Genomic DNA, 22,810 nt, shown 5'->3' with positions numbered 1-22,810 from the left:
TGTTCTCCCACCGTGTTTGTGTAAATAGTTTATATATGTATTTAACTGCAGACTTAAAACACTCCTCGCATGCCAGCATACGCAATACACTGGTGTAAAATCTATGTAAAATGTGTCTCTTAATATCCAGTGTGAATGTCAAAGGCTCTTTCATCACCTTCAATATGGAGTGTTATTTTGCTCCTGAATTCAGGCACTTGCACAAAGTATAGAGCCACCTGCAATTGATTCTTACCTTTCCAATATCCATCATATCTAGAGTAAACTCATCCACTCGACTACGTTCAAAATAATTGCCTAGATCATTATCAGAGACTAAGAGAAACTCTTTGCTGGAGTCTGCTTTTTCACCGTAGAGTTTGATGAAAACCCTGGAATCTGAGCTGGCACCGGGGATATCTCCTGTCTTCACGCTGATGTGATAACTGACATCTGGAGAAAGATTGATGCACAAAACACAGACAGGTGAGTGGCACTGCCAGTGCCCAGCCAGGCAATGGGCTTCTAGCAGCTGACAGGGGAGGAAGGCTCCAGATACAGACACAGAAAGGACCTTGCCATCTATTCATGCGTCCAGAATCTTAGGGACACGCTGGAGAAGCTGCCACACCTGGGAGTTATTCACCAAAAAAAGAAGAGATCCACTAGGTACACTGGTAAGCATAAAACATTCTGTATGCCTCCCTCTCACTGTTAGATGATTACCCAAGGCATAAAATTGCACTTAGGCAAATGGGATTATTTCACCATTTTTATACTTAACAATTTAATTCAATAACTCTGACCTTCTTTTTATTTATTTTTTTAAACACAACAACCTGCACTGTGCAAGCACCATTTTCTAGGGAAAATTGTAGCATTGGAGCCCTGGTTCTCCAGAAAAGGACAATATAATATTTTTTGTTATTTTCTTCAGAGAATGCCATTATTTGACGGCATTTACTCTACAACAGTGGCAATTCAAGATCCTTCAGGGAAAGATATAAAAGAAAGCAGTTATTAAACATATCACAACTTTAAAAACCTTTTCTTTCTACATATATAATGTTGCAATTATGTTCTTTTCCCATTTATAAACTAGAATTTAAGAGTCAGAGGCATTTCTCTCAGCATGACCTACTGCAACTTCTTGCATAAGAATGGCAAAAAAGGCCCAGTAGATTTACTGGGAACTGACAAGAATTATTAAAAAGAATAAAACAAATCAACACATCCATGTACAACTCAAACCCAGACCTTTTTCTCCAAGCTAAACTCACTTTTCAGCAGTGGTGACTCCCCAGCAGGCACTAATTCTCGGACAATCTGACCATCATCCTCATTTTTGTCAAGCCATCTGGTTTACAAACAGAAGTTAGTTATCTTTGAATAATTAGCACCTGTTAGACCTTTCAAAATCTACATTGGCTTCACACATAGCCCATATCCACAGTCAAAAATAGATTTTTAGAGGGCTCTATATCTCTGTTATCTTTGCAGGGACTTGACCAGACCATACGGCAGCCACATTTTAAATCTCCATTTTCCCAAGAAGAGGGACCGTGAGAGCTCTGCTCGCAGCAAACAAGCATCTGCTGTGATGTGCATCTGTCTGAAAAGCACAAACTCCACTACCACAAGTTATTCCTGTGAACGAGCAGTCTTAGTGTCATGAAAGATTTGACCTTCATTGACCAGAAAGACTTGGAGCCTCTGCTACTGAAGGGAGGGGATGAATTGTGTTATTCCCATTTTCAGGGCTGGATATGTGCAGGCAGCTGGCACCAGCAAAAAGGATGGATTTGCAAAGTTTCTTAACTCTAAAGATACAACTAGACTAATTGAGAAGAGGAGCTGGGCACAAAGCAAACTGTGGAATGACCTCAAAGGAAAAAAATCTGAAAGGAAAGTCATGGAATCATAGAATGGTTTGGGTTGGAAGGGACAGTGAAGACCACCCAGCTCCAACTGCCTGCCATGGGCAGGGACCTTCCCCTGTCCCAGGTGTCTCCAAGCCCCATCCAGCCTGAGCTTGAACTCTTCAGGGATGGGGCAGCCGCTGCTTCTCTGGGCAACCAGGGCCTCACCACCCTGATAGTAAAGAATTTCTTCTTAATATTTAACTTCTCTGCCCTCCTGCAGCTTAAAATAATTTCTGCCTTATCCTACCACAACATGCCCTTTCCAAAAGTTTCCTCTTCAGTCCCGCTCTACAATTCCCCTGCCAAAACAGAGGGGAACTAACTGCTAGCCTGGCAACCTTCAGAGCTGCTCCTTCAGCCTCTGGGTAAAGGATTCACAGCCTCAACCCCATCATGTGCCCTACAGCAACCACTGCATGACAGCAACCAGGGCCCTGGCAGAGGTTTGTCGCTTTCCTGTCCCCACCCAGGGTGCTGCAGCACTCAGTGTATTCCTGTAAGCATCTGTTTGGGGTCAGGTTTCCCACAGTGGTGCTGCGAGAGCAGGAGCAGTTCCCAGAATGCTCATTGTTCCCAGGTGCACATCTATCTGCAGCAGCTAAAAATACTGCTTCAAACCAGCAGGGGCGAGAAAAGGACAAATGAGCACTCTCTGCCGGGTCATGCAGAGTATTTAAATGGCTCCAGAAGCAGAAGGAGTAGAAACAAATCCCCAGAAATGGTTTCTTTTTAAAGGTGGCCGCGCTGGAGCACAGCTGCTCCTGCACAAACACATGGAGCCCATGTGCCCTGTGAGCTTCCCACGGAGTCACTGTGACACACACATTGTCCTCGGCTGACCCGTGTGCCAAAAAGGACGGGAGCTCACCTCCCATGGGAGTTTCCCTCTTTGACCTTGACAGTGAGTCAGCACATATGGAAACCTGAAAATGACCCTCAGAACCAGGACTTGGGGACATGGACAAAGAGAGCTGCTGAGAGTTGGACCAAACCTAAGGCACCTCGCTGGTTAAAAGCCAGCACAGTTCAAAGTCGTCACCAGTTGGACCAGATATTTTGGAAGACCCAGGATGGTATGTCTCCACTTCATCCATCTGAAGGAATGTTACATTTTCAATCTTCTCCCCTCTCCTCCCACCCAGAGGAAAACAATAATCACAAAGAAACCATGCAAAAAACCCCCCAACAACCCAGCACCAGGAAAGAAATCCAAACATGAGCTAGAGCCAGCCTGGAAGCACGAGCAGCAGTGTTCTCATGCAAAAGGGGTGCACAGAAGTCCCAGCACACAGACACACATCTCCAGCCCCAGCTTCCCTCTAAGCTTTGGGAGGTTGTTGGGTGTGCACTCTGCCCAAATTCTTCTCTTTCTCTCAGTAAAGCAGGTGGTCCTGTGCAGGACTAAAAGCTCAGGTGGTCAGCATGAAGATGAAGAACACATGAACATGTGATGATCACACGAGCACCACCTGAGGGCATCTGATGTGATGTTGTGCCTCAGAGGAGGCCGAGGGGTGTAGTGGGAGCAGAAAAATCCATGAGGAAGACCAATCAACTGGTGACAAGAATTGAGCAAGGGTAGACTGCAAAAAGAGCATGCTAAGACATCATGTTGCCTTAAGAAAGGAAGCCCTTATTGATAGTTTGGGGCTGGGGTGGGACGGGGTTATTTTACCTGTTAAAACTGGTCCTTAATACCTTTGTCTTATGTAGCTCTTGATGCTGGCTGAGGATTCAAATCCTTGGACAGGTATCCAATGGCTAGGGGATCACGTAATCCCAAAAGTCAAGATGCTTCTCTGTACATGGATGTTAACTAGGAGGACCCACAAAATTCAAGCCACCACCCCAGGACCACTTCAGGAAGGCAGAAGCTCACAAGGTAGACACACTTGTACTCTTTTCCTTCTCTTTTTTGTGCCCTGCAAGCTGCTGTTTCTGTTGCCAGTGGACATGCTGCTGTTTTCTGTCACCTTTGCCACTGCTGACGTTTTAGGGGTATCTGGGATAAATCTGAGTGAATGTCTCCTGCACTGAGGTGGCAGGGTAAAAATACCTCCCACAAGAAACAGATCTCTGTGTGCAGCACAGCAAATGCTAACTGCTCCAGCAGTGAGGGCAGAGGAGAAAAGTGAATCAGAAAAGCAGAACACACCCTGAGATAAAGAAATTCCCTCTGCCAGTGTTGGTAGATAGTGATGGCAAGGGAAGGAGCATATCTTGGACTGGAAGAGGAAGAGGGAGGTTGCTGGAGGAGGGAGAGGGAGGTTTATCAGCAGAGGTGGCTTTAAAGCTCCTTGTGCTGTTTCAGCCAAGAGAACAGCCAGGAGTGGCAGCAGCACTATTTTCTGGAGAAGATTAGTGACAGAGGGAACATTTGGATGAGCAATGCCCTGCATCCCTTCCTTTCATTATATATGCATCAATATCCTAATTTCACTTCAGTGTAATTCCAGCAGCATATCACTGAGCAGCAGATTGAAACCAGGGGTTTATAGTCTTACCCCAAACACAAATGGATTGACACATCTGGCTGCAGAAAATAGAATATTTCAATGCACTGCCATCATATCCCTGGTACAAAAGGCATGTCAAAATCTTTTATTTTATCAGAGCTCTATATGAGTTCAGTGAATGTAATTGACATGCCACTGTGGATTTTACAAGGGTGTAGCCGTGTCCTGTGTCACATCCTTGGTTTAAAGAGATGCTTTATGACCAATATAACTCAAAGAGGACAGAAATATGACATGAAAGCCACTTCAGAATTTCTAGAGGATAAGAGATTCAGGTGACCACTGGAAAAAAATGCAATATGACATCATTTATGGCATTTGAAACCCAGCTTGAGTGCAATTAGAATGATTGGCACATCCATTAGATTCAGAGGCACATATGTATTTGTGTGTGCCTTTAAATATAACCTATATACAAAAATGTGTAAAAAGAGATAGACATCTCAGTTTATTTTTAGGCAAGAAAAGGAGGTTTCTCTGGCTCCTTTGTATGATGAACATTTTTTGGCATTTGATTGAATAAATGTTCTTTTGCAGGAGTCTCCTAGTGCATCATCCCATTTGTGGTCTGTTGCTCTTCAGAGAATTAACAATGTTCCCTTATGCTTGTGCTGGAGACAAATTAGGATGGTGGGGCCGTATGCTTAGAAAAAAAATTTAATGACGTATCACAGAAGATTTCAATGGAGTTGTAGTGATTTATAGCATGTAAAATTCTATCCTATCATGAACTCATGACTTTGTCTGATTGAAAATTCATTTCTCTCTGGGATATAAATATTGTAAAAAATAGGTTGGTTTAGAGCCTGTCAGGTAGTCCATTCCTGGACTTCCAGAAAGCTTTGAGGAGAAAATGACTCCAGAAAAACTCAGTTTTGTCTTGGAAAAAGTTTGACTCCATTTCTGAGGCAAAAGTTGAACTCCCTTTAATTTTGAGCTTTGCAGCACTATTCATCATCACCGTACCTAAACCACACTAGGTACTACAAGGTATAAACTGTTCAGTGATGCCACTGAATGATTCAGTATTCAGCTCCTAAAAGCATGGATATTATAATGCCATGTGGTCGTAAGGGAGGAATAGTACTGCATCCAAGTGATGTACTAGTAATTCTGCAAATAACACCTGTGGAAGTAACCTGCATTTACTTCTTGCAAGCACGGATCAAATGACCACTTTAAAAATCACTGACTTTAAGCCAACTGTTTAAAGAGTTGAAAGCACAGGCCTGGGAGTCGTTATTTCTCGGTGCTCTTCCTGAATCTGACACAAACTCAAAATTAATCCACTTAGCTTCTCTTTATCTCTGCTGGCTCCCTTGGACAACAAAGATAGTTCTTCTCACAGAGCTCTTGTGATTGCTAAATGATAGATGATCCTATGGAGTCACAGCAAAGATTTCAAATTAAAAGGCAAAACATAGTCGTGTATATAAATATGTAAATAACAACAGCAGAGAGACTTCAACAAGTTCTATGCAATGAAGATCTATAAGGGTATGTTAAAGATACCAGTTAGAGAGGAAGCTGTTAGGCAGCTTTTTGATAGAGTGTCTGCTCCTCACATGTGTTGCAGCCTGGTTTGCACAGGGGCAAGGAGCTTGTGGAGCTTCCTGCACAGGTGAGATGTGTTTCTGGAGCTTTCTGCACAGGTGAGATATGTTTCTGCTGGAAGGCATTTTGTCCCCTAGCTGTCTCACAGGAGCAGCTGAGTGTAACAAGGTCAATGGAGTAGTTTTCAGTATGAACCCAGCAGCAAAAGGTGTTTTCTCCAGACCATGCAATTGTGCTGTGTGGAAGAGTGGAAGTTAAACAAGTCTTGGAGATAAAGGCAGTGAGAATAACATGTCTCAACAAGCAGCAAACAACAGCAAGCAGAAAGAGAATCTTCCCTGGTGCACCCCTTGGATGGAGTGTCTAACAAACATCACTTGCATTTCCTCTTCTTGGAAAACCCTTTTCCCAACCTCTTGCCCCTGCAGAGGCGGATGGAACAGGACTCCCTGAGCTCCTGCCAAAGCAGCGAGGACATAAAGCTGTCCTTGGCCCACAGGAGTGGAGAGCAACATCCAGACGCTGCAGGCCATGGAAGTGTCTATCCCTCCCCTGGAGGATGCAGTGGGTGAGCACCTTTGCCCTCAGATCTCTGCAGAGTCCATGACGACACCCGTACACTGCGATGGTGCCGCAGCCTCCCGGGAGACACGGGCACCAAAGGGAGAGAGAGGGAGCAGCTGTCCCTGTGCTTGGTGGCGATCAGTCATGTCACCTCCTCAATCTGAGAGGAAAGAGATAATGCTGGCACAAGGACAGCAGATAGAGCCACTGGTGAGCAACGCTGGTGTCACTTGGGAAAGGAGACATTTAGAAAGATAAGAAGAGTGGAATTCCGTCGCTTGGTGACCTGAAGCCTGAAGGTACACCATGAATGTTTTTGGGGATAAAAGCTTGGGTTTTTCTCTCTGTCCTTTTGCCATCCCTGGCCTGAGGGGAATGCCCGCTGGTGTTTGTGATCAAGAGGTGCAAACTGAAGGGGAAGGGAGTCACTCTGAGCTGATGGAAGACACCCAGTTTAGCAGTCACATAAGGATACAATTCAAAAAGGAAATCTCTAAAATGAGCCAGCTGCTGTATGGAGTTAGACACAGAAATATCTCTGAGGAGCCTGTGCAAAACAGCCCTTCACATGGACACTTCATGTCCAAGGAAAAACCTGTCTAGCCTGCCTGCTTAACTCAGTAAAACATATGGTTGTTAAATATGATCAAAAGGCAGCAATGAGTATGCGGCTGTTTGTTCCCTGAGAAGGGAAAGAGTGGCTTGCTTTTCGCAACCAAGATGACATTGTGTCTGCTGCTCTGTGCTGTCTCCACAGTGACTTTGCTTTCTGATGTGATGGGGCTTTAGCAATGCCAAGAGGCTGGGGCTGGCTCCTGCTTTGTATTTGGCTCCCTTCATTATAGAGGAGCACTTTCAAAGAGACAAGTAACCAGCTTAGAGGCTTTACCTTTGTCTTCAATTTAAAAATAATTGTGTTTGAGCTTTACGATTCCACTTGTCCCCGGGAGATGATTTTTTAGAACAGGTACATGGTGTTGTTAAATGGAGCTCACTGGATGTCCCTCCTACAAGATGGACATTCCTGAGAGGGTGAGTGGGACTGCACTGGAGTTAATCTTTAATGTTTTCACCCAGTTCTCTCTAGTTTGTGCTGCAGTGTTGAGGCAGACCCCAGTTAGTGCCAGGACAGATCATGCATCTTGTTCCCCACAGGCAGCCTCAGTACAGCACATATCTTTTGGCCACTGGATTGTCTAGGGAAGAGAAGACTACACTCATAACTCACCCACAGGGGTAAGCCACAGCCCTCTGCCCTAAAACTGTCTGTCTGCAAGATGTGCATCTCCCCTCATGCAAGGAGCTCTCGAGATGGCAGCATAATAATTTTGCATGCTCCCAACACAAAAATAGCATCCCATTGCTGGGAGAAAGATGGGATGTGCATGTGAGGGACCAGAACCTCGTTACATGCAGTAACACCAGCAGATTGCAGAGTGTGTTTCTGCAGCAGGCAATTGCAGTGACACTGGGTGTGGTACTGGAAGGTTGCTTTTTGTCTTTTGGAAATTCTCTGCATTACTGAGCTAATTGCTGAGAATTCACAATCCAGATTGCTGGTCATTTGGTGAGGGGAGTTAACTGTATCTTAAACCTCCCAAAACACACTCTTTGCTTTCAGGCTTAGCAAAAAATAAATGAACATATGAATAAATAAAAAGGATTAAGCTGTGCTCAGAAAATTCCAGTCATGGACCAACAGCTAGGCTCTTCAAAGTCTGGCAAATGCAGAGACAGAGACTTAATTTGCAAGCATTGTTTCCAGTACCTGTAGCAGGGGAATTCCACAGCCTCACTTTCTGGCTGTCCTTCTTCCCTCACTATCACTTTGGCAAGGTACCAGCCACTGCTTCCTCCTTTGCCATCATGCCCTATCCTCACCCTCCTCACCTGCTTCAGCGTTACTGCTTCAATGAGGAATTCATCAGCCTTTGAGGAGGAGAATAAAAAAGGTAAGGCAATATTTCTCCCTAAAAGCACACAAACAACTCAAATTTATTATTGCAATGAAACCAACATCATCAGCATGCTGCAAGAAAATTCTTGACAAGATGAAGGAGAAAGTACGAATTTACCAAAGAATAAAAAGAATATTTGTGCTAGATGTGTAAGGTTAGATTTGTAAATATATGATCCACCAGCATTTTAAATCTGCCATGTCATTGCACGCCCTCCACAGCTGTAAAAAAAGAGAATTTGATTATTAAGAAATTCACACAGAGAGGCAGGAAATCCAAGTTCAAACCCCTGCTCAGATATAAGCTTTCTGAGCAGTAAGAAGCAGGTCACTCCAGACCAAATCTATGGAGGTGTTTGGAGGCACAGCTCAAAGTCATTACACTGTGCTAAAGTCAGGCAGCATTGACTACCAGCACAGTTTAAACCCCTTTAATTTCCTGGCATGCCAGCATGGGCAGAGCTGCACAGGGATATTTCCAGCTGCTCCATGAGTTGTGTTTGGAGGGTGCTGTGAACCAAACCCAGCAGAGAAATACCCTCAATACCACACAAGAGACATGGATTTATTATCTTTTTTCCTTTTTTTTTTTTTTTTTTTTCCTGGAAATAGGCTCAAATAACCAACCTAGAGATTAGCTTGAGGGATGGCCCCTAAGATCAGAGCTCTGTTACCCAAGAGCTGACTGGCACCAACAATCCCTGATGGATGAGGGAAGAGAAATGCATTAAGAGAGCGAGTTACTCCTCTGGGAACCAGGCCAGGCAAAAGTATCTGTGGCCCATGTACAGATGCACACACATGGCACTGGCATGGTAAATCCTGGGTGTAAACACACAGCATATCTGCAGTGTGTAGCCCAACGAGGAGGCATGACTGCTCTGGTGGCCATCTGGATGAAATGCCTTGCTTAGTTAAGAGATGGAAAACCATTGTCTTTTGGTTGTTCTTCCTGTCCCAAAAGCACTTGTGGTGGTAGCATATATCCAGCTAGCTCCCAGGAAGCATGGTGGCAAGGCAGTGTTTATGCAAATACTGAAAATTATTAAATAATATAAATTATTAAATAACATAATAATTATGTCATCATTCAGGACTCCAAAGTCACCTTTAGAATGAAGACAGCTAAGCATTTTGCCACTGCTTAAAGTGTTAGTGATGGGCTTACCCATGTCAATGCTACTTACACACTCAAAACTGCTGAATTGGGGATTTAAGGCATCAAAACCTCACTGACTCAGTCCAAGTCAATATAATTTAATTCATTAGTCCTGATGCTCACCTTACTTGTTAATGGCTGATATAAATTAATGAGTAAGTAACTAACTGGAACCACAACAGGGCAAACACTTAATTTAGAGGCATCTTTAAATCTTACTTTCTACACAGGCTGTTAGTTTGCATCTGCAGGCAAACTTTTTAAGCCAAATTGGTAATCAACGTTCTATTGGTTTAAGTGGCTGTAGATTAGAGACCATACTGACTTAGCAACATTTCTTTTTAACAGGGCATCTGAGTTAATCAGTGTAGATATACTCATTCAGCCTCTTGAATATATGCGCTCTAAGTGTGTCAGGATCAATTCTTAAACAACTTCCCATTCATTCACCAGCTTTCAGCTCCTCGTGCCAGGAGAGCAGTTTTCCTCTAAAAGGCTCCAGTTTGGTTTATGTCATCTGCATACTACTAATCGCAATTTGATTGCTAAAATTATTTTTCCCTTTTTATCCTCCTTCATGCAAGTTAGCCTGTAACTTATTTTTGTGACTAAATGTCATCTCAGAACCCTAGAATGGTTTGGGTTGGAACGGACCTTAAAGGGGCCTGACATGGGCAGGGACACCTTCCACTAGACCAAGTGGATCCAAGTCTCATCCAGCCTGGACTTGGACTAGGATGGAACATCCCATAAAATAGCCAATATCTGTGTTTAAAATATTTGTATTCTCTGCAAACCAAGCATCTTTCTTTGGAACGGCACTGAAACAATCTTCAGCACCAAAACACTACTCATTTTGCTACCATTTTGACAAACACAGGCTTCATCAAATGACAAAATGCCATCCTTTGGATGGATCAGCTTGGATCTACTTTTTAAAACTAAAATATCTATAATATCAATGCATAGGCAAAAAAAGGGAGATGTTTGTAAAGTCCATTTATGCAAACATACATGATTTAGAAGCAGAATGGACTGTCACACTGCCACGTTTCCACAGACAGATCTTAAAAGCACAAGAAATACTTGATGAAAGTTCCTTTAAAGTCCAGAAGAACTCAGTGATTTCAGTGAAGAATTGGAAATTCTGGACACTCAAAGGCAAATTCAAACTGCTAATGCATATTTCAGAAGTCTAAATTCAGTGGTCTATTTTGAAAATGTGACCTCCTTTTATCTTCATTTTCTTTCCACTCTGAACCTTCAATCAAATAATGACACGAGAAATGGGAAACCTGCAGAGTTCTCTGATCGGATTCTCAAAATCTCCTTCTGGAGATATTGATTACAATTTACCAGTCTAAGTTGGACCCTAGAGATCCAAAATTGGATACATATTAAGTAGTTTGACCCTACAGATCAGATCAGCAAACTATTTGCTTGCTGATACTGCCAATGCTGCAAGGGCTTTAACTACTGTTCGACTTCTTCATTATCTCCAGCTTTCCAGGGAATAAGCGCTGTCTTCATTTCAGTCCATTTCCACCCCCCTGCATTCTGGATATGGACAGGCAAAAATATGTTGAAAATCAGTTTGAAAATAAGACGTAAAATTGAGTGCAGCTTGGTTGAGGGAGACTGGAGGAATTACAAAGGAAAAATGTAAGGCTTTGGGTTCTGACTTGCACATTAAATAAAATGCTTTTTTCTTCCTTTGCCCCAGGGAGCCAAATTTTTGCTATATTAGATGGAAGGGAAAAGGCTCTCTTTTATTCTTGGAAGATTTCCTGGAAGCCTTCCCCAATCTGAAGATGCAATTTCAGCAGTCAGAACTTAGCTGGGAGAGCAAACCAAGAGACTCTTTCATGAGGACACATCAAGCAAGGGCACACTGTCCCCAACCCAAGCCTCCCTCCAGCTGCAACCTGTTACAACGCTCTGTCGGCAAGATTCATTTCTCCCCACTTCCCTAGCCCGAGCTGGCAAGGAAACCACCTGAGTTTACACACACACATTCAAGAAAAAAGAAATTAATTTACAAAAAAAACCATGTTGAGGCGCCGCTGCACGAACTTACGTTGCCTTTTTCAAACTTATTGACGGTGTTGATGCAGTTGTAGAGGACGCGTTCGCCCGTGTCCCCCTGGTCACCAATGAGGCACACGAAGACGTTGGCATCTGTGCCACTGCCACTCACCGTGCCCGTGCACACCGTCACACGATACTTGATCACTGCAGAGACAGAAACCACAGAAATGACCCCAGAATGATGAGGCACACAAAGTATTTGATCACTGGGGAGACAGAAACCACAGAAATGACCCCAGAATGATGAGGCACATGAAGACATTGGTGTCTGTGCTTCTCACTGCTCCTGTGCACATCGTCACATGGTATTTGATCACTGGGGAGACAGAAACCACAGAAATGACCCCAGAATGAGGAGGCAGATGAAGACGTTGGTGTACGTGCTGCTGCCGCTCACTGTGCCCATGCACATCGTCACGCAGTATTTGATCACTGAGAAGACAGAAACCACAGAAATGACCCCAGAATCATGAGGCACATGAAGATATTGGCGTCCATGCGGCTGACCATGCCCATGCACTCCACCACGTGGTACTTGATCACTGGGAAGACAGAAATCACATAAATGACCCCAGAATGATGAGGCACACAAAGTATTTGATCATTGGAGAGACAGAAATCACAGAAACAACCCCAGAATGGTGAGGCAGACAAAGATGTTGGTGTCCGTGCTGCTCACCGTGCCCATGCACACTGTCACGCAGTATTTGATCACTGTGGAGACAGAAACCACCTAAATGACCCCAGAATGATGAGCAGATGAAGACATTGATGTCCGTGCCGCTCACCATGCCTGTGTACACCGTCACACAGTATACTTGATCACTGGGGAGATAGAAATCACAGAAACAACCCCAGAATGATGAGGTACATGAAGATGTTGGTGTCCATGCTTCTCACCGTGCCCATGCACACCGTCATGCAGTATTTGATCGCTGGGGAGACAGAAACCACAGAAATTACCCCAGAACGGAGAGGCAGACAAAGTATTTGATCACTGGGGAGACAGAAATCACAGAAGCAGCACCAGAATGATGAGGCAGACAATGAGGCAGAGCAAGACATTGGCATCTGTGCCACTGCAGCTCACGGTGCCCGGGCACACTGTCTCGTGGTACTTGATCACTACGGAGACAGAAACCACAGAAACGACCCCAGAATGATGAGGCAGATGAAGTATATGATCACTGGAGAGACAGAAAGTACAGAAATGACCCCAGCATGATGAGACACACAAAGACGTTGGCGTCCGTGCCACTCACCATGCCCGTGCACAATGTCACGCGGTACTTGATCGTTGGGCAGACAGAAACCACAGAAATTACCCCAAAATGACGAGGCACACAAAGTATTTGATCAGTGAGAAGACAGAAATCACAGAAACAACCCCAGAATGATGAGGCAGACAATGAGGAACACCAAGATGTTGGCGTCCGTGCCACTGCCGCTCACCCTCACGCGGTACTTGATCACTGGGGAGACAGAAACCACAGAAATTACCCCAGAAACGCCTTTTTTTTTTTTTTTTTTTTTTTTATTTAATTTACTGCTTTTCTGACAGGCTTGTAGTTAACTTTAGGTGTTTGTACTTCTTCCAGTTGGTGCTTCTGCTGGTGTATTGACTTGGATGCTTTTCATGTCGCCACTAGGAAAAGGAGCGGGGGGGGGGAAAGCTAAAATAGAAAGGCCTGAAGCATTGGGAGAACCCATGAAAATCCTCCAAATGAGGACATAAAAATCCTGGCCCTTTCAAGAAAAACGTCATGCAGTGGAGTGTCCCTGTCCTGCTACCTCCACTGCCAAGATGGCCCTGGGGGTCAGGAACCTTGCAGTGTGTGTGAGAAAAACAACATTTTCAGCATCCAGGGCCATGGCAGGCAGATATGAAGAGTTAGAAAGGGAAAAGTGCTCAGAGACCCTAGGAATGGGCTGTTCATGTTAATGTTGTATTTATGGGACAAGACAGCCCCCGCTGGCCTAATCCCCTTGGGACGGTTATAATCACACAATCAGAAAAACATCACATCATAAAGGATGGAAAAGACCCTCAAGATCATCCCTATGAGAGTCCAAAATTTATGGAGGAGGCTGGGTTGTCTTGCCTGCTTTTTTCACCTTCAAGGTCATCACATGGTTTTTCTGGGTGGATTTTAGTCTGCCACCTTCCTCCCCTGACCATGCCCTCCTCTCTGTCCTCCCATCCCATTTGGTGAATGATTTCCAGGAAGAAATATCAGAACATGGAGGCAGCCCACAGACCAGCTTTTGAGAGAGAACCCCTTTCCCCAGCATGGGCAAGGGACAAGAAGCAGTGCTCTCCACCCTCCCTCCAAAATCCTCCTGCAAGCCCAACATGGAGATGCTGCATCTCACCTCTGATCAGCACAAATTCTCCACACAGGAAAGTGCCTGAGCAAGGATTCGAGCTGCCCTCTCCACAGCTGATTAAAAATACATTTCAAAACCCGGTTTATTTACATTTTAATAACATCTGCAATTACAATTACTCTTCCTTTTCTGAGAAACTGCTCCACTGCATGCAGATCACTAATGTCACAACCAGAAATTTCAGAAAATGGGGGACTCAAGGTCTGCAGACTGTGGGTGCTTTGGTGGAAAGATGAAAAATCCCACCAGCTACCTTGAGATGTTCTGCTCTTCTAAATTCTCCCTCTAAGTAGAATTAATTCTTGTGACACAAGGTCAAGGCAGAAATGGCCAGTCCTGGAAGCCAGGGCAAAGTTCTGCAGCTTTCGTTAATTAAATCTCCAGTTCAATTAAAAGAATAAACAGTTTGGATTGCTCATACATACTGAAAGAGGCATATGCACTAACCACTGTGCTGTGCAACTTACTATATATTTATACATACAGCTGCATGAATTTGCATATAACTAAATAAAACTTTAAAGCCCAAAATATGATTGTCAAATTTTAGACTGCATTTCAGCTAAGCTTGCTTTCCATGAATATTCCTCAAACCTTGCATTTCACATTTTAAGGGAGACTGGAAAAAAGAAATCACAAGTTTAAAAAAAACCCAAGCCCTGGAAATGATTGTGCTGTGGCCAGATCTCTCCCATTTCCCACCACAGAGAAATCTGCTCCCAAAAAAAAAAAAAAAAAATTAATAAAAGGCTGGGATTTCTCGAGCTTCATGCAGCTAATGATGCGCACAGAAAATACTGCAGAGAGAAAGTGCCAGAAAGAGAAGTTAATTGAATTGCATCAGTCTGCCTGTGCATCTCTCACACAAAGAGGTTTTCTTTTTATTCAGGTCCTAAGCAAGCCTCTGCACGGAGCCCGTGGCTCTCACCTGGCATGACTTCAGTCACCAGAGATCCCTCGGCGGGGAGCTCCCGCACGATCTCATTGTCCTCTTCATTTATATCTAGCCAGCGGCCGCAGTTGAATGAGTATTTTTCTTTTGTCAGCGTTTTCAGCAGAGTTACCTTCATTAAACCAAAACACCGCATGAGTTCAGAGGCTCAGAGGCAAAAAAGCAACAAGATCCTGACAGGTTTTTTGCCAGGGAGGAAAGATTAGGTAGCAACAGAGAAATAAAACACATTAATAACGAGACCGTCGAGGATGTGCACTGTAGTGTCGCATGGAGAAAAGTCTGCCCTACTGGTGGCTTTTCACTCCTCCTTTCTCCAATCATTCCATGGCATTGAGGAACTTTTGGGGGATTCTGGGGCTCTGCAAATGGCTCACCGTGTGCCACTCTACAACCCCAAGGAGCAAATCTGGGATGGGGCTTGTGCTGTGGGTTCTTGCTGATGAGAATCAATGCATTGAGGGGGAAAAAACTAAAAATAAAATTGCAGGAACCCTGAAAAAAGATCTGCAGTAGCTCCCAAAGGAGTAATGAGCCAATGAGGTGGGGCTCTGCAGTGGTCTGTTGAAGTGTTTAAAGCAAGGGTGTGATGAAGGTCTGTAAAATCACAGGTGACAATGAAGAAGGCAGAGAGGGATCAGATGTTCGCTCTTCTGCCTCAAGAAATACAAGGCATCAAGTGACACCTGTGAAACAAAGTTCTAAGCAAAAAAAAAACCAAAAAACCAAAAACAAAAAAACAAAAAAGACAAAATCAGCCTGTGAAGTCCTTGCCAAAAGCTATTAAGGTTCAAGGGGAGGCTGGAAACTTCAAACCACTAACTGGAAAAATAAACCTGCTAAATGCTTTCTGTTTGGTAGGTCAGTTTAGGAAGTAAGTGTCCAACTGGAAATAGTCAAAACCTGAAAGAATGTTAGGAGGAAGTATCATAAATGCTTGTCTTTTTTCTTACGCTTCTAAAACCACAAACTCATGTGACACAAGAGAGTGGATGTTGGGCTCAAGGGACTTTTGGCCTGACCAGGGTGGCTGTTCTGGGTTCTTGTGATAGAGAATGGAAGTCTGACCCAGCAGGAAGCAAACCAGGCAAGAAATGTGGGAAGACTGGAACAAAGCATCATTCAGGTTTAATCTAATTTCCTAGATGCTATAATGGGTGCAGAAGTGATGGGATTTCTGTGCCATGAGCCTGATCCACCCAGAAAACATCAGAATGAGTGTGTATGGACAGACTCACTTTGCTAAAGTCATAGAATCATTTAGTTTGAAAAAGGCCTAAAATGAGTCCAACCATCAAGAAGAACATAAATTCATCTCTTGCATCTTAATCAGGTTTACTTAGACAGTTTGGCCAAAAGGGAGTCCTAGACACACTCTAAGTTCTTTTCCTTCCTGAACAATTTTTTTTTTGCAGGAAAATAAGATACCACAGGCAAATATACAGCTGTGGAAAATAGAAACATTCTTGCTTATCATCTGTGAACAAACTAATAGGGATGATTGCAGTGGCCCAAAGTCTGACCAGGAATTTCTTTGTCATAAAAGACGCCAGCCAGACACCTTCTCCCACCATGTGGTGACAACAGCAGCACTTGATGCCCTCCTACCCCTGGAGATGGGTGTTGGCAGTGGATAGTTTCACAGCTCCATGACAATGCAGGAGAGCAGGATCTGTCAAAGCACATTAGAGGAGCCCCAGAAAAAGCTCTAAGTGGTAAACTGTGATTTATCAACACACTTATTTACAGATCCAGAGCAAGGTGTGTGTTTTGCTAAGAGCTGAGAGTGCCATCCAAGCTGCCGAGGAGGAGCAGGGGTAAAGCTTAGAGGTGAATTTTCTGTCCAGACAACCCAGATGAGGGGTGATAGCACTGTAATCAATGCTGGTAGAGCAAAGGACACCAAGCAGGTCACCCTTGTCATCTCCCACACAGAACAGGGCTGCTCTCCTCTGCACAGTCTCCGTGGCCTCCTCCAGCCTGCAGGAGCTTAGCCCCCATCACAGGGCTGTCAGCACTTCAGGGCAGGGGATGCTACACTGTGCAATCTCTGCTGGAATCAGGTTCTTTCTTATGGGCATTGTAAATAAGCCACAGAGGGAGTGGGTTTGCCTTTCTGTACAGTAGTGGTGTCTAAGAATAGGAAGTCTTCTGAAGAGCAAGGAAGAAACCCTTGGTAGCAGTGAGATGAGTACATCAGTTGTCTGACATGGGAAGAGTGGGAAATTGGGATTTTCACCACCAGTCCAAGCTGTTGGGAGCTGCCTCCCCCCACTGCTCTCATTTACCACACACAAAATCACACAATCATTTGGGTTGGAAAAGCCCTCCAGGATCATCAAGTCCAACCATTTTCCCAGCACTGCCCGGCCCAACACTGCCCCATGCCCCCAAGGGCCACATCCACATGGCTTTCAAATGGATGGGGGCTCCACCACTGCCCTGGGCAGCTCTGCCAGGGCTGGACAACCTTTTCCATTAAGGAATTTTTCCTAATGTTCAATCTAATCCTTCTCAAGTGCAACTTTAGATCATTTTATTTTGTCTTCTGACAAGGGAGGCACCTCAGAGCCCTGCACATGAAGCTCAGCTGCCAGCTGGGGAACACAGTGACCCAGGACAGGCACTGCAGAGCTCTGTGATCAGCCTGATTTTCCAGCTCTACCTTTCCTTACTGTCCCCTCACCTTATTCAGATGCCAGCCAGCAAAGGGATTTCTCTTCTCGTGCCATATCCGAAGCTTATAAAAGTTGCCGAGATCAGGAAGCTCTATCTGTAAATGGGTAGAAAGGGTGCAACATCCATTTTTGTAAGTCAGAAAAGCACACACACAAAGGGCACCTCTGAACATCATCTTTTAAGAGCTAAATCAGAGAGAAGTCAAAAATATCAGCCTATTCCCTGTTTTGGAAAGACAAGCTACATCCATATGCAAGTAAATAATTTGCATCACCACCAAATGGACTGACTTCACCTCAACTTTAGAAAGATCTAATAGAGTAAAAATCTCTTACTGGTGATTTTCTGCCCAGGATTGAAGCTAAACCCCTGGAAAACAATACCAAGCCAAATCTACCACTTGCAGAAGATTCATACCATGAATTTGTCAGTCTGTCCAGTTTCAAAGTTGTCTGAATTGTTGTCTAGCTTCATCTCATCTGACTTCCCTTTGTCTCCATAAATCTGGAAGAAGATGGTGGCGTCTGTTCCTGCATTTTTAATGTCACTTGTCCAGATCCACAGAGACCAGGGGTTTTCTAGAAAGAAAGGTTAAAGATACCTGTTTTAAAAAGTAATTTTTATAGGGCAACCTGGTGAAAAACATAATTATCATTGCTTCCCCTGGTAGGTAGAGAGGGTAGGATGAAGAAAGACAAAGACCTTTTATCCTTTTCTGCACAAACATAATCAGCTGCTGCATGATGTTCAGGAATGAGACTGGAAACATGAATCTGCAATTTCATTTAAAAGAAAATGAGAAAAAACATAAATAACCTCTTTTCAGGCGAACCATATTCTCTTGTTACGCTCTACCAACAGGGTCGTGCAGGGATGTGACCCAACACTGTAGTTTCAGTTCACTTCTCAAATACCTACAACTCCAGCCCCAAAGACCATAAATTCAGGGAAATATTCTTCTGTTCTTTTGTCAGTGTCCAGTTACTTGTGCACAGTGCAATGCAGCTCCAGGTACCTCCAAAAGCTTGTCTGATCTATGTCTGGACACAGACGCCCTATCACCTCATCCTGAGACAAAAAGCCTCCCAAGACTGGACTAATTATCCCAAAAATGCTTCTTGCAGAACTGTCTGTCTCAAAGGCCACTCAGGCATCCATCCCTAGTGAGGCTGCACCATGTGGGACAAACACACTCAGAAGTACCATATCTTTAGTCAGTGTAAAGATATTTTCCAAAAGGTTTTGAATTATTTAAATACCTAAATCTGACACATCTTCAGCTAACACTTTCTTTAATACTACATGACATACCCAAAGATTGTGGCAAATTTGCAAGATTTTTATCTGAAGTCTTCCTCCAACATTTTAACCATAAGTCTAATCCACCTGCCGCAACTTTACATTGGTTTTCATACCAGAATATTGCATATATAAGGGTTCCATTATTTCCTCTAGATGGCCCCTCATCTGCATGCCTTATTGACCATAATGTGTGTCACTTCTGCAGGCCTTGCTGCACCTACAGGAGAAGGAACAGCTTTTTTTCCTCCCTCAGACACCAGCTGAATTATTAACAAATCCTAATGAGAGAATTGCTAACCCTTTCAGTACACCCGAGCCCACACTAGCACAGCTTGACCTTCAGAGCCCAGAATGGAATATAAAAATATGATGGCATGCATATAAATTAGGTTTTTACTGGTCTTCTCAGTGTTGGACTGTATAAAAAAGAGACAAGAGCTACTGAAAAAAAAAAATAGGAGGGGAAGAGGGATCTCTCAGAAAAAGTTTTGCCCCTGTTTTAATAATATACAAAATATTCATGACCACTCCTCTCTGAAAAGCACCAGCAAGTTTTAGAAGAGCAGAAATGAAGCAAAATCTGTGGATGGCATGTGATGGAGAAGCCTGTTGTCCCTGGGGAAAGCTGCAAGTGCAATTCAGACACCAAAGGCTGCCCTCATCTGTGTGTTTTGGCCTCCCTGACCCCTTGCTGAGGGAAAGGAGGAGTGAAGCATGCACGGAGGGGGAAACGGGACCTTGTACCAGGATTAAATGCTGATAGAGGGCTGTCAGGGAGAAACCACGCAGGGGAGGTGTGGCTGAGCTAGGGCTGAGGCTGCTGGAGAAGGCCAGGCATCTTCCCAAATTCCCATCATCATCATCCTCCTCTCAGGGCTTGCTGGGTGCATCCCATCCCTTCACACTGAGGTATCCAGGCACTTTGGAAATTCTCGAAAGCCCAGGGCACAGGGAGGACAAGCCCTGGCACAACAGTTTCCAGGATAACATTCCAGATAAGGAGAGGAGGGAATAAAAAACCCACAGAATAAACACAAGCTACATATGGAGCTGCAATCTGCTGCGGGAGCAGCTTCTGGATGCTGTGCTGGGAGACGTTTCACCATGGATACCCCAAGTGGGGCTGAAGCCAGCTTTGATCATTTCTGCAGAAAGGGACAGTCCTGTGTGCACAGGGAGATAGCAGGGATGACATAATGGGTCTTTTCTAACTCCGAGTCTTGCACTTCTATAATCTGGCAGCTAAAGGTCACAGATTTCTCAAGGCTAATGCTCTGTGTCTATCTCCTGCAATGCAGTGCTGAGGGAATTAGCCTGTCAATAACAATCAGGGCTGATAATAGGGGGTTAAAGGTTGCAGATGCTTTAGCTAAATGGACCGAGTGCAGGAGGTGCAATGTGGTTACAGCGCTGACTAACATTTAGATAAAGCTTATTCAAATGAACTGCTGTTTAAGCAGGAGCCCACCCGAAGCACTCTCGGATTAAACCGCGTCTATTATCCTAATTAAAATATTTTGTTTACACATGGGCACACCGGCACGGGCCGGGCAGCAGCGATATTTTTTGGCTCGGTGCAGAAGCAGGCTGGAGCAGGAGAATTTGGGGATGGATGAACATGCCCACACGGCACGGAGCAGCTCCTCCCAGCAAACGTGAGCCATTGCCTCCCTCTAGAGAAAAGGCTCTGCATCCAGCACGCACCTGCCACATGGACGGGGCTGGGACCTGTCGTTTCTCTAGGTCAGGAATAAAAAACTGCTGAAGTCAACAAGGAAGAGTTTTGTTTTATTTCTCGTTTTCACTCCCTTCCCCCACCAAGGTTTGTCTCCTTGTTGTATTTTTTTGTTCCTGTCTCTAATAAGAATGGTTTGCTTCTGTAGTGATAAGCAACATGGCCTGGCTTGTCTGCAAAGGTAAGATGATGTCTGAGGGAGCCCAAGCACAGTGGACCTTAAGAAAATGAGTATAATTCTTCAAAATATTTAGGAGTTTAATTTTATACTCCCCTAAAGCAATATTTTCAAAGCTGACACCCATGCCCCACCATCAGAAGGACGTGGAGCTGCTGCAGCCAGTGCAGAGGAGGCCACGGAGCTGCTGCCAGGGCTGGAGCCCCTCTGCTCTGGAGCCAGCCTGGCACAGCTGGGGCTGTTCAGCTGCACCAGAGAAGCTCCAGGGACACCTCAGAGCCCCTGCCAGGGCCTCCAGGGGCTCCAGGAGAGCTGCACAGCCCCTGGGGACAAGGCAGGCAGGGACAGCACCCAGGCAATGGCTCCCACTGCCAGAGGGCAGGCACAGATTCTGGCACATTGGGAATTAGGAATTGCTGGCTGGGAGGGTGGGCAGGCCCTGGCCCAGGGTGCCCAGAGCAGCTGGGGCTGCCCCTGGATCCCTGGCAGTGCCCCAGGCCAGGCTGGATGGGGCTTGGAGCAATCTGTGATCCAGTGACTGAACCCACCTGAATCTCTCCTAGGCCCTGGCTATACCCACTGAGTGTCACTGAGGGGACACTCAGGAGCATGAGGCCTGTGGGAGGAGGGATGATGGGCACAGGAGGCTCCTGGACATTTGCACCTACTTTTCAGCCTTTTCTGGCGCAGAGAGACCATTTCATAGAGCTCCCGCTCGATGAGGCCGTCCCCTTCATCTTCATCCAGCCACTTCCCACATGGGAAGGTCTGCTCAATCCCAGTGAACGGGCAGTAAACCACCACCTGGGAAAAGAGATTGGGACAGTGAGCTTGAATACTCTGCTACTGGCAGCCCACAGGAGCTTGGCACTGTAAACTTAAACAAACAGAGCAAAGACAGAGCTGGAGGTCTTGGTCCTGCTCTCAAAATCAGCATTTCTGGACCAATATGAACCAGACTGGTTGCACAAATCCCAGTTTGGAGTACAGCTACGACTCATCTGTTCTGTTATTCCCGTTTTTGCAGCAGTACATCACAATGGGTCAAGCAGGAAGAGGTGAAACACTGGGAGGGGAAGGGAATGGCAGCAGGCAGGGTGTTTGCAGCAGTCAGCGTGCAGCACAGGCCCTGCACCACACCAGGGCTGTGCAGAAAGCACAGGCTACAAAAAGCCTTCAAACATATCCATCACAAGCTGATTTTGCTTGCCAAGAAAACTGAATTTCCTCATAGCTTGAGGGTAGGCATCTGCCTTCATCTCCACGCTCGTGGTGACCTCGTATATGATCTACTGTTGCCACCAAAAGCTCGGAAATAAGTTCTCCAACAAATTTGCTGGGTTGGAATGACAAAATTACTTCTTAAAGATGCTGGTTTCGTGGGAATTTCACCTCAAAGCATGAGCAACAACCAAACAGAGCAAACATTGCACTAATACATATTTGTCACATTCTATCACATATTCATTACATTTCCTGTATGCATGAATATATGCTTATTATTTCCATTAAGTTACTTAGATACAAGTAGGGGTCTTTTGGGGATTTTTGGTGGTCATTTGAGAACATCCCATTCCCCAAAATTTCCTTATGGTCCTGGATCTTCTGTTGAATCTTCTTTCCTGTATCCAGCTTGTGATGCACTTTTCTTTATCATTCTTTGCTCTGGCACTCCACCTCTGCTCTCAAAACTAAGATATCTACCAGTACATATTAATCACTTGTGGAAGCAAACAAGGAAGCGTTAGCTGGCACAAAACTTATTAGTCACAGATGCAGGGAGTTAACACAAGGCCACATTAATCTCTGGCATGTGTACTAAGCACTGGATGGTACA

General features: G+C 44.8%; 1 protein-coding gene across 1 annotated transcript in view; it reads right to left on the bottom strand.

Moving 5' to 3' along the window:
* The window catches only part of LOXHD1 (lipoxygenase homology PLAT domains 1), a 152,005-nt gene that overhangs the window by 79,242 nt on the left and 49,953 nt on the right, over positions 1-22,810 (bottom strand). Inside the window, exons 9-16 of the mRNA XM_063180704.1 lie at positions 21,642-21,777; positions 18,176-18,336; positions 17,766-17,852; positions 15,056-15,191; positions 11,729-11,883; positions 8,304-8,464; positions 1,260-1,336; positions 236-432 (exon numbers count right to left, since the gene is read on the bottom strand). Of these exons, the coding sequence (XP_063036774.1) occupies positions 236-432; positions 1,260-1,336; positions 8,304-8,464; positions 11,729-11,883; positions 15,056-15,191; positions 17,766-17,852; positions 18,176-18,336; positions 21,642-21,777 (1,110 nt within the window). The remainder of the gene's footprint in view (positions 1-235; positions 433-1,259; positions 1,337-8,303; positions 8,465-11,728; positions 11,884-15,055; positions 15,192-17,765; positions 17,853-18,175; positions 18,337-21,641; positions 21,778-22,810) is intronic.

This window comes from Melospiza melodia, chromosome Z (assembly GCF_035770615.1).
Source record: "Melospiza melodia melodia isolate bMelMel2 chromosome Z, bMelMel2.pri, whole genome shotgun sequence".
NCBI classification, from domain to species: domain Eukaryota; kingdom Metazoa; phylum Chordata; class Aves; order Passeriformes; family Passerellidae; genus Melospiza; species Melospiza melodia.
The sequence above is the reverse complement of the archived record's forward strand: the minus strand, read 5'-3'. Positions and strand labels throughout refer to the sequence as shown.